Source organism: Chlorocebus sabaeus, chromosome 15 (assembly GCF_047675955.1).
Source record: "Chlorocebus sabaeus isolate Y175 chromosome 15, mChlSab1.0.hap1, whole genome shotgun sequence".
Classification (NCBI taxonomy): Eukaryota; Metazoa; Chordata; class Mammalia; order Primates; family Cercopithecidae; genus Chlorocebus; species Chlorocebus sabaeus.
This window is the reverse complement of record NC_132918.1, coordinates 81973611-81990705: the sequence shown is the minus strand read 5'-3', so window position 1 is coordinate 81990705 and position 17095 is coordinate 81973611. Positions and strand designations below refer to the sequence as shown.

Genomic DNA, 17095 nt, shown 5'->3' with positions numbered 1-17095 from the left:
CAGGAGATCAAGAACATCCTGGCCAACATGGTGAAACCCTGTCTCTACTAAAAGTACAAAAATTAGCCAGGTGTGGTGGCGTGCGCCAGTAGTCCCAGCTACTCGGGAGGCTGAGGCAGGAGAGTCGCTGAGGCAGGAGAATCGCTGAAACCTGGGAGGTGGAGGGTGCAGTGAGCCAAGATCAAGCCACTGCACTCCAGCCTGGTGACAGAGTGAGACTCCATCCAAAAAAAAAAAAAAGGAAGGAAGGAAGGAAAGAAAGAAAGGGAGAGAGAGACAAGGAGGGAGGGAGTGGGGGAGGGAGGGAAGGAAGGGAAAGAAAGAAAGAAAGAGAGAGAGAGAGAAAGAAAGAAAGAAAGAAAGAAAGAAAGAAAGAAAGAAAGAAAGAAAGAAAGAAAGAAAGAAAGAGAGAGAGAGAAAGAAAAGAAAAGAAAAGAAAAGAATATGCAAGCATTTTAAAAGACAAAGCTTTATATGTGGAAAAAGTAATACCTTAATGATTAGCAATACACATAAACAAGAGAATTATTACTCAGAATTTAAAACTGTAAGCAAAAAAAAATAAGTTTTTTTATATATTGGTAGAGAATGCTATTAACTCAGTTTTTGCTAAAATCTTTGAAAAGTATCACTGGAGTTACTGTCTCCTGAGAGAATGTTTACCAGCATCAACTACCTCAACCTGTAATTCTTAAAGAACAAGAATAAATTCAGGAGGCCCAGTCTTCCCTGACCCTGTTGGTACTCAAGGGAAGAATGGCTTCAAAATTCCTCCATGGGTTTTGCATTTCAGGCTCAAGCTACCTTCTTGATGGAAAATTCTTTAAGTGTTCTGAAAATCACAGTCCTCCCTAACTTCAGTGGAAAATATTCATATTGTCCAGCTGAACGAGGATTGGATACTTAAAACCAGGGATTTCCTAAAATGAAAAAGTTTCTATGGATAAAACTGGTTACACGCCGAGACTGGAATGGAGTTAATTCTGGGTAGATATGGAATTCAAGAGATTGGTCTTCATGAGGCATTTACAAGGGATTCAGAGGTGGAGCGAGCACAGTCCTTCCTGGGCAGTTGCCTCTAGCCTGGTGGGAGGTGTTCCTCACACCCCGGACTCTCATGCAGGGCAAAAAAAAAAAAAAGTGAGATATTGAGTGGGCACAGTGGCTCACACCTGTAATTCCAGCAATTTGGGAGGTCTAGATGGGTGGATCACCTAGGCCGGCAGTTCCAGACCAGCCTGGCCAACATGGCGAAACCCCATTTCTACCAAAAATACAAAAATTAGCCAGGTGTGGTGGTGTGAGCCTGTAGTCTCAGCTACTCGGGAGGCTGAGGCACCAGAATTGCTTGGACCCAGGAGAAGGAGGCTGCAGGGAGCTGAGATCATGTCACTGTACTCCAGACTGGGTGATAGAGTGAGACTCCATCTCAAACAAACAAACAAACAAACAGCAGCTATCACATCAGAGAAGCTCCTGGCCGGGCAGCCTGGAGGAACAGGGATGAGTTCAGCACATTGAGATGGAGTTGGCTTTCCCAGTTGGAGGGAAGAGCATGAGAAGGGAAACAGGTAAAAGTAGAGTAGTGCAGGGGCCACCGAGTAGTAGTCCTTTCAAGACAGGACTTCATCATAGAACCACTTTCTCTGAGGGAGCTCTGCTGGAGGAGGTTTGCCTTTTGAATGGCAAAACCAGGGTTGATGGTGCCAGCACAGAAAGGGCTGGCAGGGTGGAGGGTCTATGATAGAGACCTATAGGAGATAAAGATGGAGTTGAATTTATGGGAGCCTGCCTGTCTGTGGGAGATAGAAGGGGAAAGGCAAATTCCATGAGTCTCAGGTGAGGTGGGCAACAGATACCTACCAACACTCCAAAGAGACCACGTGCTTCTATAAAAGGGCACGGTCTAGTGAGCAAAGCCCACAGCTCTGGGTTTGATTTCTAGCACTGTCACTTAATAATTGTGTGACCTTAGACATTCGCTTAACTCTCTCAGCCTCAGGACCCAATCTGTAAAAACAGGAGAAAGCTTGTTCCCTGTGCTTTATAGGATTGACATGTGCATCGGGAGAAACAGTGGGCACAAAAGAGCATTGTCAACTGCTTCTTTCTACTCAGTTATCTGGTCATGTTTCTGAAACTCCCCAGGACTGGGAACATAGCATATGATTTTTTTAAAGTTACTTGATGAATGAGTGAATACATGAATGAGTGAATGAATGAATAATATTCAAAGGCCTCCAACTAAATAATAGTCTCCTAACTGTACTGAAAGCCTTTAATTGACTTTGTGGCTGTTTGGCCTGGCACAAGGCTCTGAATTAGTGGTGATCAGTTGGTGTCATGGTACAGAAGAAAGCCTGTGAAGGTGGAGTCATTGTCATTATCAGCATAGAGTCCATTACGCTCTCCTTCCCCATACACCTGAAGCCAGACTTGGTCGCCCACCTCCAGATGCAGGAGCACAGAGCCGGAGGCCTGGTCCACATTATTTTCCTGGTACTGGTCATAGGTGAAGAGCATAGCCTTGTCCTTCTTGAAGAGGCTGACCTTCACATCCTTCATATAGACTGTGATGTGGTAGGCAAAGTAGTACAGCCCAGGAATGTTGCAGTGGAATTTACCAGTGGAGCCATCATAGTGGTTTTGCTGATTGTAGAAGATCTTGGTAAAGCGAATGGGCATGTTGGGGACAGTAACGTAGGTCTCCAATCCCACACTGAATGCTGAGCGGTATACATAGGCACCTTCTCCAGGTTCTCCTTTCCTGCCTTGGATTCCCGGAAAGCCTCGGGGACCTTCAGCCCCGGTTACTCCAGTTTCACCAGTGTCTCCCTTAGGACCAATAAGACCTAAGGAATGAGAAGACCTCAGTGACCACAAAGAATAGAACTCCTGCCTAGGTTGGTTACAGCCTAAATTACCATCCCTGTGGCTCCCACTCACAACCTTCTTGACTTATAGAGCAAGAAACCAATAAGAGAGCCCAAAAGGAGAGAGATGTTACCTCCTCCTTCTATATCTCCCACAGACAGGTAGGCTCCCATAAATTCAACTCCATCTTTATCTCCTATAGGTCTCTATCATAGACCCTCCACCCTGCCAGCCCTTTCTGTGCTGGCACCATCAACCCTGGTTTTGCAATTCTACCCCCTCTATCTAGGATGTCTCTCCTCCTCTATTCTGCCTATCCATCATTCAAGGCCTAGTCGAAGCTCTGCTTCCTCCTTGAAGCTTTCATTCTTCATCCAGGTCCATGGTGAGTACACTTTCTCTATGCTCCATACTTTGAATACTCGTTCACATTCAGTTTGACATTTTTAGAGTAGACTTTCTTGTAGTAACCACCAACAGAGCCTTGCACATTAGACATCTTACCTAGATCAAGAGTTCCCCAAAGGCAGGATTGTGCCCTTCAGGGGGTGTGCAGGTGTGCAGTAAATGTGGTTGAATGCCACTGGATGGAATAGAAGTTAGCTAGACAGAAAGAGGAATCAGAATATGAATGCATTGGGAATAAGGATGAGGGTGAAGATGGGAAAGGGGATGGAAAAGGACATGCAGATGCAGCAAAGTCAGTCTTCATTATAGAGGCACCACCTATTCTCATCCTTGGAAGACCAACCTCAAATCCACTTCAAGTCGCTTATGGTTTACATAAAAAAGCTTTGCTTTCTCCCTGTGTCTAGGCCTTAGTTAATAACAAATGCCTTCATGTAGTTTATATCAGTTAGGGAGGTATGTGATGAAAGAGGCCAAAAACATTCTTACCTGGATCTCCTTTCTCACCCTTCTCACCAGGGGTGCCATCTCTGCCATCACGACCTGGGACCCCATTATGGCCTGGATGCCCTGGGATGCCTGCCATCCAACCTGTGCAGGCCCCCTTGGGCAGAGGAAGCAGGACTCCGGGCCCTTGAGTTGTGGTATCCTGGCCATGACTGGGCAGAGCTAATAGCAGTAGAACAGCTCCCAGCAACAACATCCTGAGTCCTGGAATCCACATGTGCACTGTCAGCCATGGAGAGACAGACCCCACACAGCACGCCCAGTTGATACCTACACAGGACTCCATCCACCTCAGCAAAGTCCACTTCAAGGAGCTGCTTTCTCAGTATTCAACTCTTTCAGGAAGACTTTTCTGAATATTGCAGCCCACCTTGATCTCTTTCTGCCCCAAAATTTGTAATACTTAACATTATTCCTGTGTGTAGTCTCCTTTCCTCACCAAAATTATGAATTCAGTGATTGCACAGATGACACTCCTCTAATTTTTCCATATCTGAGCACAGGAACAAGCACAGGGAAAGCTCCAAGAGTCAACTTGCCAAGAATCCATCCTTGAGTTTCCCAAGTACGATGACACAGTTTGCTCCAATCAGTGCTAACCAGCTTCTCTCCCCTGGCTCCTTTCTTCTTTTTCTTTCCCCCCTTTTCTTTCATTTTCTGTGTCTATTCCTCCTTCTTACTCTCTCATTCTTTCTTCCTCTACCCCTCTCCTGGGGCACAGGTTTGACCATTTGGTATATTACATTTGCGCGCGCACACACACACACACACACACACACACACAGAAAGAGAGAGAGAGACTCACCTTGAGTTAAACAGACAACAAGAGACACATCATCCCATGAACATATCCGCTGGCCCTTTGTTTGCCTGGGCCACTTTTAGCTGCCCCTCCTCCCCTGTCTAATCTCTATTCAGGACCCAGTTCGGATGTCATCTCTTTCAGGAAGTCCTCCTTCTTCTCCATCTCACTCCTTGGTTTGTTCTTTCACCTCTGTGTTTCTCCAGTGCCCTGGTTATATGGTTTGGGTCTGTGTCCCCACCCAAATATCATGTCAACATGTGTTGGAGAAGGGGCCTGGTGGGAGGTGATGGAATCATGGAGGCTGACTTCCCCCTTGCTGTTCTCATGATAGTAGGTGAATTCTCACAAGATCTGGTTGAAAGTGTGTAGCACTTCCCCTATATGTGCTCTCTCTCTCTCTCCTCTCTCTCACCCTCTCTCCTGCCGCCATATAATGTGCTTGCTTCCCCTTCGCTCTTCCACCATGATTGTAAGTTATCTGAGGGCTCCCCAGCCATGCCCACTGTACCACTTGTGGAACTGTGAGTCAATTAAACCTCTTTTCTTTATAAATTACACAGTCTCAAGTAGTTTTTCATAGCAGTGTGAGAATGGATTTATACACCTAGCTTAGCTCTATTGCGCTCTATTGCACTCTGCTGTAATTTCTGTTTTGCTCACCGATTTCTCCATTAAACAGCAAGTACCAGGGGGCAAAGACTAACACACTAATAGCAGAGTAAGGACTAAATAAGTACTTTTATAATGAGGAAAATAAATCATGAGAGAGCCAGAGAAAGGAAGGGAAGGAGGAAGGAAAAGAAGAAAGGAAGGGAAGGAGGAAGGAAAAGAAGAAAGGAAGAAAAAAGGAAGAGTGGAAGAGGGAAGGAAGGAGGGAGTGGGGAACGTATTTGAAATATGTATTCTGGAGCCCTAGCAAACAGCTCAAGTGGCACAGGTAGTCAAAGGACTCCCTGTCTCAAAATCATTCTTCAATATCCCCCTCCCAGAAAAGGGCCCAATACAAGTATAGGGACTTTTGTCCCCTCTCAGAGTCTGCCTCTGATCTTAGGGGGATCTTAGGCCCCCACCTCTGATTGCTGAGGTCTTAGTCTTCCCACTCTCACCAAGGAGTTGGGAGAAAGCATCTCACAGAGAGAAACAGGCCCTAGGATCCTGGATTAGAGGCATCACTAAGACCCTCTGTGGGTTAATGTGGTTAATCCCAAGAATTTGATTCTAAACAAAGTGTAGTCCATGTGCTTTATTTTACCTTAAAGATTCACTATTTTTCATCAGTTTGCTTGTCTCTTCTAAATTATATGACGTCTCCAGAATTAGGTTTGTCTTCAGGACAACTGAAGGTTTGTTGAAGACAAACCTATTCCTCTGTGGGGGATGGAAGAAAGACCGTGATTCGCCTGGTATCTGGAATCCCACTCCTATGCTCCATTACCTGGGTGCTATACTGCCCTCTTCACGTGGCACAACCAACTCATCTTTCATCTTTATCAAATACATGAGATAAACTTTGTATATACATATAAACTATATGTATATATTACATATGTAGTTCATTAAAAATAATAGTTATGTAGTTCTTTGGAAATGACAGAAAAGAAAACAATCCTCAACCCCAAGAATGTCTCTGTTAATTTTTAAACATAGTGGAAATCATACTTTATGTAAAACTTTATTCCTCTATTTTTCCCTTGTCATTTTCTAGTCTTTATAATCACTATTTGTAATGTCTCAGAGTGCTAGTCTAGTAAGTGGATATAATCAATATATATTCGACCATTTATATTTCATCAAACTTTTAGCATATTTTCATTTTTAATTATTATTTTATATTCTTTAAGAAATTATACTTCAATTTTTAAATAATATTTGAAATATCCTTAGGTATATAGCTTTCCCCAAGATTATGATTCTGTTATGACAGATTCCCAGAAGTAAAATACTGGACCAAAAGGTATGTACAGTTTTAAGTCTCCTGAAACATAGCCCCACATGGCAGTATGTGTTATACATGAGTGTGTGTATAAAAGGGCATACTTTAACCACCCTCATTAGCTTTGGGTATTATAAAAAACATGTGTGTGTTGTCAGTTTAGTGAGCAAAAGAAATAATGGTACCTCACAGCTCTAGTTTGCTTTTTTTTTTTTTTTTTTTGAGAGAGGGTTTCACTCTGTCACCCAAGCTGAAGTGCAGTGGCACAATCTGGGCTCACTACAGCCTCCACCTCCCGGGTTCACGCGATTCTTATGCCTTAGCCTCCCAAGTAGCTGAGATTACAGGCATGCACCACCACACTCGGCTAATTTTTGCATGTTTTAGTAGAGACGGGGTTTCACCATGTTGGCCAGGCTACTCTCAAATTCCAGACCTCAGGAGATCCTCCTGCCTTGGGCTCCCAAAATGCTGGGATTAAAGGCATAAGCTACCACACCCGGCCCTTGCCTCTAAGTGTTAAGCAGTTGTTATTCATGCTAAGATTTAGTAAGTATTCAATTTTCTTCCGTTTTTTTCCTATTGTTTGATATAGTTAAAGTTTCACTCTTTAATGTAGCTCTGATTTTCTGTTTTGATGTAAGCTGTGACCTAAGGTACTCAAGTGATTTCTCCCCACTTGAAGACTAGCTGTTACAACAACTTTAATTGCATTTTTTCCTTCACTATAGATCTGATGCATCATTTATCAAATATCAGGTTCTAATGTGATCTTATAAGTAAAGTAACAATTGAGAATGAAATGGCAGACAGAGAGAAGAGAGACAGAAACAGCAATAGAAACAGGTGCAATCAGACTCAGGTGCTGCCCTTTTAGGTGTCATGAGTCTTTATTTAAGACCCGCTACTATCATTTATATGTACATTTGTCGCCCTCTACTGAATTTGAAGAGTTCAGGAGAGTGTTCTCAATAGCTGCTGGAAATAAAATGAGAAACAGCTTAGGTTTGACTAGTCTCAAGATAAGAAAAAAGAGGTGAGCTACATGAGAAGCCAAGGAGAGACCAGCAAAGCCCCTTTTGTATTTTAGGAGAATTCTTGTTTTGAGACTTTAAAGATTTCACGCATCTTTAAACTTCCTGACTGCTTGTCACCTCTGCCTTTTCTTGTTATGGCTTTGGCAATAAAACTGAGAAGAACTTTGAGCTCCATGCGTGTTTTTCTCCAGAAATGGGAAGAATCTGTGAGGCTCCATCATTTTCCACTGGGAAATAGGAGGAGAGAATCCAGAATATGTGAACGGGTGGAGGCAGCTAAAGAAGGCCCCAGAGATAAAGGGTGAATGGGGGCTTAGCCCAAAACCTTGGAGAGAGGACAAACTCAGGGGTCTCAGGAGTTTTCTGGCTCCTCCCCCTTTGATAAAAATAAAGATCCCTTTCTCCTACCTTAAGGGAACACCCTTTGTCCCCACATTTCAGTACTATGGACAGATTTCTCCACTAATAGGTGCAATCAGCCTAGGTTCCATGACAGTGGCATGGGGTAGAGGTGCTGGAAATACAAGAGCAGGATGAGCACAGGAGCCTCGGAAGTTTCCAAGACTAAGAACGGACTCTGATTGAAAAAGAAAGTTGCATTCCAACTTAATTCTGGGTGGGAAATCGGCAATTAATAACAATTGAAGACCAGTGCAAACATGCCTAATTTAAAAAAAAAAATTCTTTCAGAATTATTTGTGTTCTTTTTCATTTTACTTATTTATTTATTTGGAGACGGAGTCTTGCTCTGTCGCTAGCATCTTGCCCTCTCCAAGTCTCAGGTTCTCCTACACATTAGAGTCAAAAGCAGGGCTTTGGGAAGATTAAGTAGAATAAGTTTTAAAAATACCACATGAAAATTGCACTCCAAGAAACCCTCACCAATGTCAGCGTTCTCATGTTCCTCACCTCACATGATCCCGTTTAGCGGATTAGGAAGCTGACACTAGAAAGTTCTCTGTAATGCTTTCGGAGGCACCGTGATATGATAGAAAGCTCACTGATTTAGAAGTCAGAACAGAGTCTCTCAGTGATCATTTCCTTAATCTCTCAGTTTCCTCATCTCTAAAGTTGGGGTCATATATATAAAATTACAAACATACAAAAATATCTGTTTTTTTAGATATTGCCATTGCTACACTTTGTTTCCCTCCCTCCCTCCCTGCCTTCCTTCCTCTCTCTCTCTCTCTCTCTCTCTCTCTTTCTGAGGCGGAGTCTCACTTTGTGGGCCAGGCTGGAGTGCAGTGGCGCCATCTCAGCTAACTGCAACCTCCGCCTCCCGGGTTCAAGCGCCTCCTGCCTCACCCTCTCAAGTAGCTGGGATTACAGGCATCCACAACCACACCTGGCTAATTTTTTGTATTTTTAGTAGAGATGGGATTTCACCATGTTGGCCGGGCTGGTCTCAAACTCCTGACCTCAAGTGATCCGCCTGCCTCGGCCTCCCAAAGTGCTGGGATTATAGGCGTGAGCCACTGTGCCCAGCCTGTTACACTCTATTTCTATCAGAAAAAGAATTATTACTAAGTAATATTGAGTACTATGATCTAAAGCTCAATTATGCCTATATAGAAAACTTTTACATGGATCAAGAAGTTAAATCTCAAGTGTCACAATTCTTTGCCTTTGTAAAATGCTATTTGTTGTGTCCCTGTGGACTTAGCATGGCACCAAAATTTCTAAGTCTCAACTCTGTTATGTGTCCTTTAGTAACTCAGGAATCTGCTTAATTGTTTTTGGTGACAAAGCTTTTGGCAACGAAGGAGTTACACAGCTAAGTGCACCCTTGAAATGTCATTAAAAAAAAATTTGAGGTTGTATGATTAGCTGTACAGTTAGAGCAATAAAAAATCCAGGCGGATCCTCTGATTCACCATAATCAATTTAAGATTTCTTAATATTTCTTTCCTGGCAGCATACAAAAAGGCAAAATTAATAAATAACATAGTTGTTAAATAACAAATTTTGTTACTTTTTGTAAAATAAAGGGATCTATTTTATCTGTATTAAAACTAAAAATTTTGCGAACTTTTAAAATTTTTGAAAATGCTGTTTATAAAACCCTTTCCTCACTTGGTATCTCATTCAATTCTCACAACTATTTTGAGAGACAGGAAATTAAACTCTGGTCTTCAGAACCCAATAGCAGACTCTTAGACATAGTCCAGGAGGAGAAAAGTATTGTGGTCACACATCCTGCCTTTCAATATTCCACCCTATGGGGTGAGGGATACAAGAAAAAAGTAGCATAAAAAGACTTCCACTGTAATCTCAGCACTTTGGGAGGCCAAGGAGGGAGGATCACCTGAGGTCCGGAGTTCGAGACCAGCCTGACCAACATGGTGATACCCTGTCTCTACTAAAAACACAAAATTAGCCATGCATGCCTATAATCCCAGCTACTCGGGAGGCTGAGGCAGGAGAATTGCTTGAACCTGGGAGGCAGCAGTTGCAGTGATCTGAGATCGCACCATTGTACTCTAGCCTGTGCAACAAAAGCAAAACTCTATCTCAATTAAAAAAAAGAAAAGAAAAAGAAAAAAATAACTTGCAGATTATGAAGCAAGTGACCTGGCTTCTAGTCTAGGCTTCACCTAACTCTCTGGGTGAATTTCCAGCCTTCATCCAACCTCCCCAACTTCATGCTCTTTGCCTATAAATGTGGGACAGTAATCCTCATTTAACCTATTTCACAATAGCATTGTGAGAACCAACTGATAGAAAGTATGAAGAAGTATTTTATAAACTCATAAAGTGCTCCACACATAAGTGAAGAGAAAGAAAGCAAACAAATATGTATGGACCACTGCTACACAGCCATCACCCCTTTAACCTCAATGTGACCACACAACTCCCGGAGGTAGGACACAGTTCCCACAGAAGAAATCCGAGGACCAAACAGGTTCAGTAATTTCTGCCCAAAGATATCAAGTAAAAGAGGGCAGAGGTGAGATCTGAAGTCCAAATGGCTATACTGGTTTTCTCCTGCACTGGCTTTCCTGGCAAACCTCACACAGGCATGAATTCATCTGTCGTTAAAATTATACAAGGGGATGACCATGATGTTCTCGGGATCCTCAACGGCCATACTGTGATCATTTATCTTCGTGTTAAAATGTATGAGAAATTTCACTTTGACCTACTGGAATTTCAGTTGCAACAGCAGAATCCTGCGAAATGCAGGGACAGGGTCCCCTCTGGGACTGGCAGGAGGCAGAGCTGTATGGGGGAAAGAGGTCACCAAACCTGGTGCCAATTCTTCCAGCAGAAAAGGGCATTAAAGCACACAAAATTGGCCAGGCACAGTAGCGCACACCTGTAATCTCAGCACTTTGGGAGGCTGAGATGGGTGGGTCACATGAAGTCAGGAGTTCAAGACCAGTCTGGCCAATATGACAAAACCCCGTCTCTACTGAAAACACACACATACACACACACACACACACACACATACACACACACAATAGCTGGGGGTGGTGGCGCCTGCCTGTAATCCCAGGTACCCAGGAGGTTGAGACATAAGAATCGCTTGAGCCTGGGAGGCGGAATTTGAGGTGAGCTGCACTCCAGCCTGGGTGACAGAGCAAGACTCTGTCTCAAAACAAAGCATACAAAATCCTCAAATGTCAGAGTCAAAAGGGGCCCCCAAAATCACTTCCCTCCTGCCTTGCTTTTACAAATGGGAAGGCTGAGGGGAAGGAGTAGGAATGCACTTATTAGAACCTTATAGAAGCCAGTTCCCATGCTAGATTTTACACATTATTTATTTTCATCTTTACAATAACTCCATGAAGGAAGGAAATGACCCCAACTTTAGAGATGAGGAAACTGACAGATTAAGGAAACGCGATCCCTGAGAGACTCTGTTCTGACTTCCAAACCAGTGAGCTTTCCATCACAGCACAGGGCCTCTGAAAGCGTTACATGGAGCTTCTCAGACTCAGCTTCCTAATCCACTAAATGTGATCATGTGAGATGAGGAACATGAAAACACTGACGCTGGCGCGAGTTCCTTGGAGTGTAATTTTCATAAGGCATTTTCGAAATTGATTTTACTTAATCTTCCCATAGCCCTGCTTTTGACTCTAACATGTAGGAGAACCAGAGACTTGGAGAGAGAAAGATGCTAGCTAATTCAACCACTGGATTGAATTATATCAAACTCCAATTTTTAAAAATCAAACTAGGCTGGGCACAGTGACTCATGCCTGTAATCCCAGCACTTTGGGAGGCCAAGGTGGGAGGATCACCTGAGGTCAGGAGTTTCAGACCAGCCTGGCCAACATGGTGAAAACCCGTCCCTACTAAAAACACAAAAATTAGTCGGGCATGGTGGCGGGCGCCTGTAATTCCAGCTACTTGGGAGGCTGAGGCAGGAGAATCACTTGAACCCATGAGGCAGAGGTTGCAGTGAGCCGAGATCGCACCACTGCACTCCAGCCTAGGCGACAAGAGTGAAACTCTGTCTCAAAAAAACAAACAAATAAATAAATAAATAAAAGTCAAAATGTAGAATATTGGCAGTTTTGCACGGTGTAACCAATAATAAATGGCATAACCAGGAATCAACTCAGCTTTGCCTAGCTCCCAGGAGTTTTGCCCGAAAGCCTTCACTCAGCCCTAGAAGAGCTGTCAATATCTCCATGCCCAACACACACACATACCCACACCCAAACACACACCTCCACCTACGCACGTGCACACCCACACACCACATCCACACATTCACACACATATGCACCGCCCCCACACACATACACACCCATCCACATGAGCACGCACGTGCGTGCACACACACACACACATACTCTCAAGGAACCAATAAAACAGAGCATCCCCCACCACCACATTTTTAGGATAAGTCTCTCTCCACATGATGGAGTTTCTGATGGAAATTCCTGATTGAAAGCATCTACTCTCCAAAAGACATCACCTCTTGACTTCAACCGTATGTCTGGGACCACCGGTCCACTGTCTTGACAAGGAGTAGGTGGAAAGTTTGTCCCTACAGCCACCTTAAAAAGAGCAAGGATATAATCCCAGCCCTTTGGGAGGCTGAGATGGGAAGACTGCTGAGCCTAGGAGTTTGAGGCCAGCCCAGCCAACATAGTGAGACCCTGTCTCTACAAAAAATTTTTAAAAATTAGGCAGGCATGGTGGCACACACCTGTAGTCCCAGCTACTCAGGAGGCTAAGATGGGAGGGTCACTTGAGCCCAGGAAATCGAGGCTGCAGTGAGCTGTGATTGCACCACTGTACTCCAGCCTGGGAGACAGAGTGAGACCCTGTCCCAAAAAAAAAAAAAAAAAAAAAAAGGAGCCAGTCTTGTATCTACTTTTTTTTTTTTTTTTTTTTGAGATGTAATTTTGCTCTTTTTACCCAAGCTGGAGTGCAATGCTGTGATCTCGGCTTAAGACTCCTCAGCTGGGCACAGTGGCTCACGCCTGTAATACCAGCACTTTGGGAGGCCAAGGCAGGTGGAACATGAGGTCAAGAGATCGAGACCATCCTGGCCAACATGGTGAAACCCCGTCGCTACTAAAAATGCAAAAATTAGCTGGGCGTGGTGGCACATGCCTGTAGTCTCAGCTACTTGGGAGACTGAGGCAGGAGAATTGCTTGAACCCGGGAGGTAGAAGTTGCAGTGAGCCTAGATTATGCCAAAAAAACTCCTCAAGACTTAAGGAAGAGTGGCAGCAGGGACTGCTAGGGAAGCTGCAGGAGTCCCTGTGTACCACTGGCCCTCCTGAACCAAGCTGACACCATCATGCTCCTTCCGACATATTCTGCTAGCATAAAGGGACCCCTGTCTCCCCAACTGAATTAGGCAGAGCTGGCTTTCCTTCTAGCGGAGTCTCTAGGAGTGAGGTGGTGCCACCCTTTGCGAGGCTTGATCTAAAAACCAGAACCTCTCCAGACCGGGGATCCACGTCCTCTAATACAAGAGAGGCTGACCTAACCTGTAAAATCCCTCCCACTCTGACCTTCAGCATCTACAGCTCAAAACCACCAGGACGCCTCAGAAACAGCACTCCCTGGGGTGACCGGGATTAGGCTGCACAAAAACCAGGTAGATCCAGTTTCTTCTGTCACAAAATGTTTTTTTAATTATAATTTGTCATAAGTTCCAACTATATGCCAGGCTCTTCTCATTTTATCTCATTAGAATCTTCCTTCCTTCCTTCCTTCCTTCCTTCCTTCCTTCCTTCCTTCCTTCCTTCCTTCCTTCCTCTCTCTCTCTCTCTCTCTCTCTCTTTCTTTCTTTCTTTCTTTCTTTCTTTCTTTCTTTCTTTCTTTCTTTCTTTCTTTCTTTCTTTCTGACACAAAGTCTCGCTCTGTCACCCAGGCTTGAATGCAGTGGCAGGATCTCACCTCACTGTGACCTCCGCCTCCCAGGTTCAGGCAATTCTCCTGCCTCAGCCTCCCGAGTAGCTGGGATTACAGGCACCTGCCACCACACCCGGCTATTTTTGTATTTTTAGTGGAGGTGGGGTTTCACCACGTTGGTCAGGCTAGTCTGGAACTACTGACCTCAGGTGATCTGCCTGCCTCGGACTCCCAAAGTGCTGGGATTACAGGTGTAAGCCACCATGCTTGGCCTCATTAGAACCTCTTGATTACCTTGTAAGATATCCCCATACCTACAGATATCCCCAAATCTATAGACAACCACCATGTCACACTCATCATTGTATCTCATGAACCCAACCCACTGTCTGGACCATAGGATCTGCTCAGTAAATATTTGCTGAATAGAATAAAGTAGCAGAGCTGGATTCCAAATTCCAGTCTGAAGTCAGCACTCAGCTTGACTTTTCTCAAGCTGCGTTCACATATGCTTCTTCCTTTGCCCTACCTGATCAAGCTAAGAGGCAATGTATTCCCTTATCCCTCTTAATCAAATTGGACTTCATCTGTGGACAAACCCTCCCACCTCACTGACCCTAACTTTTCCTCAATAGGTATCCTGCCACAGAGAGAAATGGGAAAAATTCAGAATGGTTCCAGGCATCTTAGAAGGAATGCCTGAAACAACCCTTTCTCTCTTGGGGTTGTGGGAGAATTGAGGAAGAAGCCCAGTGCATATCTGCCTCCACCAGTGCTGCTCTGACCAGAGTATCCACCTATATCCACTCCCACACTGCTATGGACAGGAAAGCCTGGGTAATCCCAGAGAGAGGCTATGCACGCACCCTTCACCCAGCCTGGAACTTCACAGAATTGCTCTTACCCTCTGGTATGGAATCAGAACCACAGACTGCAGTCAGAATGGAAGTGAGGAGGAGATGGCCCAGCCTCAACAGCCTGGTACTCATGGGGGCAGGCAGTCCCCACCTCACAATTGTCCTTTCCCATTGGCCAGCTTAGTGAGGGCCAGAGGCCGGTGGGCAGGCACATGTCCCTGGCAGCTGCCCACAGCCTCCACCCTAGGGAACCTGGTGCAACCCAGCTTGGGCTTGGGAAGCCAAGTGGAGCTTCAGTCAAAACACTTGTGTCTCCAGGCCTTGACCCTCATTTTGCCTCCTACAACAGCAACAGAAGATGAGGCAAAGGTCAAAACCACAGCACGAAAACAAGATTTTTTTTCCTGCAACTGACAGAGAAACATCCTAATGTAAATGAATTGCTCAGTGGTCCAGGAAGCCTCCCCCGCCCATAGATTTGCCCTAAAATAAGTCAGGACACCAATGACCACATCGCAGTCCTGCCCATTGTGCGCAATTAAGTGTGAGACTGCGCAAGTTCAGACAGTGAGTGCTTCAGAAGGGAGCACTCTCAAAGGGTCTGCAATCGGGTAAGAAATAGAGCACATCCTCCACTCTCTGGCCTGGACCCTCGATTTAGGAAAGACCTTGCGTATGAATTCTGAGAACTGGGCTGTGGGGAAGTTCCTGGAGTGGTGTGGGGCTTGGCACGTTAAAAAGGCCCTGAATTCTAAAAGCTTGTGGCCTCAAATCGCAATTTGAATCTAATATAATAGAAAACTTACATAAAATGTGATATTGGAATGCCGTCTTTCAAGATTTTTTGGTTCCGAAATTCAGGATAAGATTTTGACAGCTACCTTGGAATGTGTGTGTGTGTGTGTGTGTGTGTGTGAGAGAGAGAGAGAGAGAGACAGAGAGAGACAAAGAGAGAGAGAGCCTGTTTTGCCAGTTCCTTAAGCATAGATATGCCTATTCTGCCTCTTGTGGAACCCAGCTCTGGCCTAGAAGCAGCCTAGAGAACTGGAAGCTGCCTCCCACTTAGGTGTTCCTAGAAAGTTTAGGCTTGAAGTGGCAACATTCAACACCTCAGACTTCCTTGGCACACTCATGTTTTGTTTTTGAAGGGCAGGATCTGAGCCGGTTCTTGCAAGCCACACGTTCTGATGAATTAAATTATGATCCCAGCAAGGGCTTAGGATGTCAGCAACAACTTCAACAAGACATCCAAAACAGAATTTTCTCAGACAGAGGCAGGGCAAGTGTCTGTCTGTCCCCCAAATGTCATCTCCACAGTCCACAGAGAGCCTAAAAATCAACCAGTAAAGTCAAGTCCACCATTAAAGTAAAGCAAAGATCTGATCTAAAGCCTTGGCTTCCTGCTAATGTCCAAATATTTCAAGAGAAGTCACATTAGGCCATTGAGGTTAGAGACACGAGAGACTTTCCAAGGTCCCCTGGCTTAGATAAGTGGCCCATGAAAATGAGGTTCCATATAGTTTAGCAGGGAGACTGAACCAAGAAGACAACAAAGAGAAATAGAAGCAATTCTCAATTATATCACTGCTTTATTTTGTTATGGTGTTTTCCTATTTATTTTTGGTTTATGTTACTGTCTGTTGCTACTTATTAGAACATAAACTTCAGGTCAGGTGCAGTGGCTCATGCCTGTAATCCCAGGACTTTGGGAGGCCAAGACAGGCAGATCACCTGAAGTCAAGAGTTTGAGACCAGACTGGCCAACATGGTGAAACTCCATCTCTACTAAAAATGCAAAAATAGCCAGGCGTGGTGGCACATGCCTCTAGTCCCAGCTACTTGGGAGGCTGAGACAGGAGAATCACTTGAACCCAGAAGGTAGAGGTTGCAGTGAGCCAAGTGCACCATTGCGCTCCAGCCTGGGTGACAAGAGTGAAATTCTGTCTCAAAAAAAAAAAAAAAGTAAACTTCAGGAGAGCAGAGATTTTGCCTATTCATAGTTGTATCCCTTAGTTCCTAGAACAGAACCTGGCACAAAGTAGGCAATAATAAATGTTGAATTAATGAATAAATGAATGATCATATTCAACTTTCCTTTGGAGATAACTATTATTGTCTTTCATTTTACAAATAAGGAATCTAGAGTTCAATGAGGGTAAGTAATTTGTTCAAGGCACAAGTCTAGGATTTGAACCAGATCTGTCTAACTACAAAATCCCTATGCTTTCTAATTCCTCATGGCCTTCACCCCTCCTGATGGACCGTGAGGCCTCAAGGTTGATGTATGTGCTTCAGGGTAGTTTCAGGGCTGGCATAAAAAGTATTTTCTTTGGCTGGGCACAGTAGC

General features: G+C 44.3%; 1 protein-coding gene across 2 annotated transcripts; it reads right to left on the bottom strand.

The window, feature by feature from the left end:
* Positions 1 to 2104: 2104 nt before the first annotated feature.
* Positions 2105 to 14875, bottom strand: ADIPOQ (adiponectin, C1Q and collagen domain containing). Of its 2 annotated transcripts, XM_008009485.3 has the most exons (3): positions 14796 to 14875; positions 3772 to 3993; positions 2105 to 2852 (listed from the first exon to the last, which is right to left on the bottom strand). In XM_008009485.3, the coding sequence occupies exons 2-3, from the start codon at positions 3983 to 3985 to the stop codon at positions 2332 to 2334; spliced, it is 735 nt and encodes a 244-aa protein (XP_008007676.3). In that variant the 5' UTR covers positions 3986 to 3993; positions 14796 to 14875; the 3' UTR covers positions 2105 to 2331. The 2 variants fall into 2 exon arrangements, with proteins under 2 accessions (XP_008007676.3, XP_037858981.2); XM_038003053.2 differs by lacking the exon at positions 14796 to 14875 and having other exon boundaries at positions 3772 to 4580.
* Between the last annotated feature and the right edge of the window lie 2220 nt (positions 14876 to 17095).

What these genes read in the sequence shown, in the direction of transcription:
- ADIPOQ (XM_038003053.2), bottom strand. Translation starts at nt 4,075, where the DNA reads ATGGAGTCCTGTGTAGGTATCAACTGGGCGTGCTGTGTGGGGTCTGTC. An exon ending in GGGTGAGAAAGGAGATCCAG is followed by an intron (nt 2,853 to 3,771) that starts GTAAGAATGTTT and finishes CTCATTCCTTAG; the next exon opens with GTCTTATTGGTCCTAAGGGA.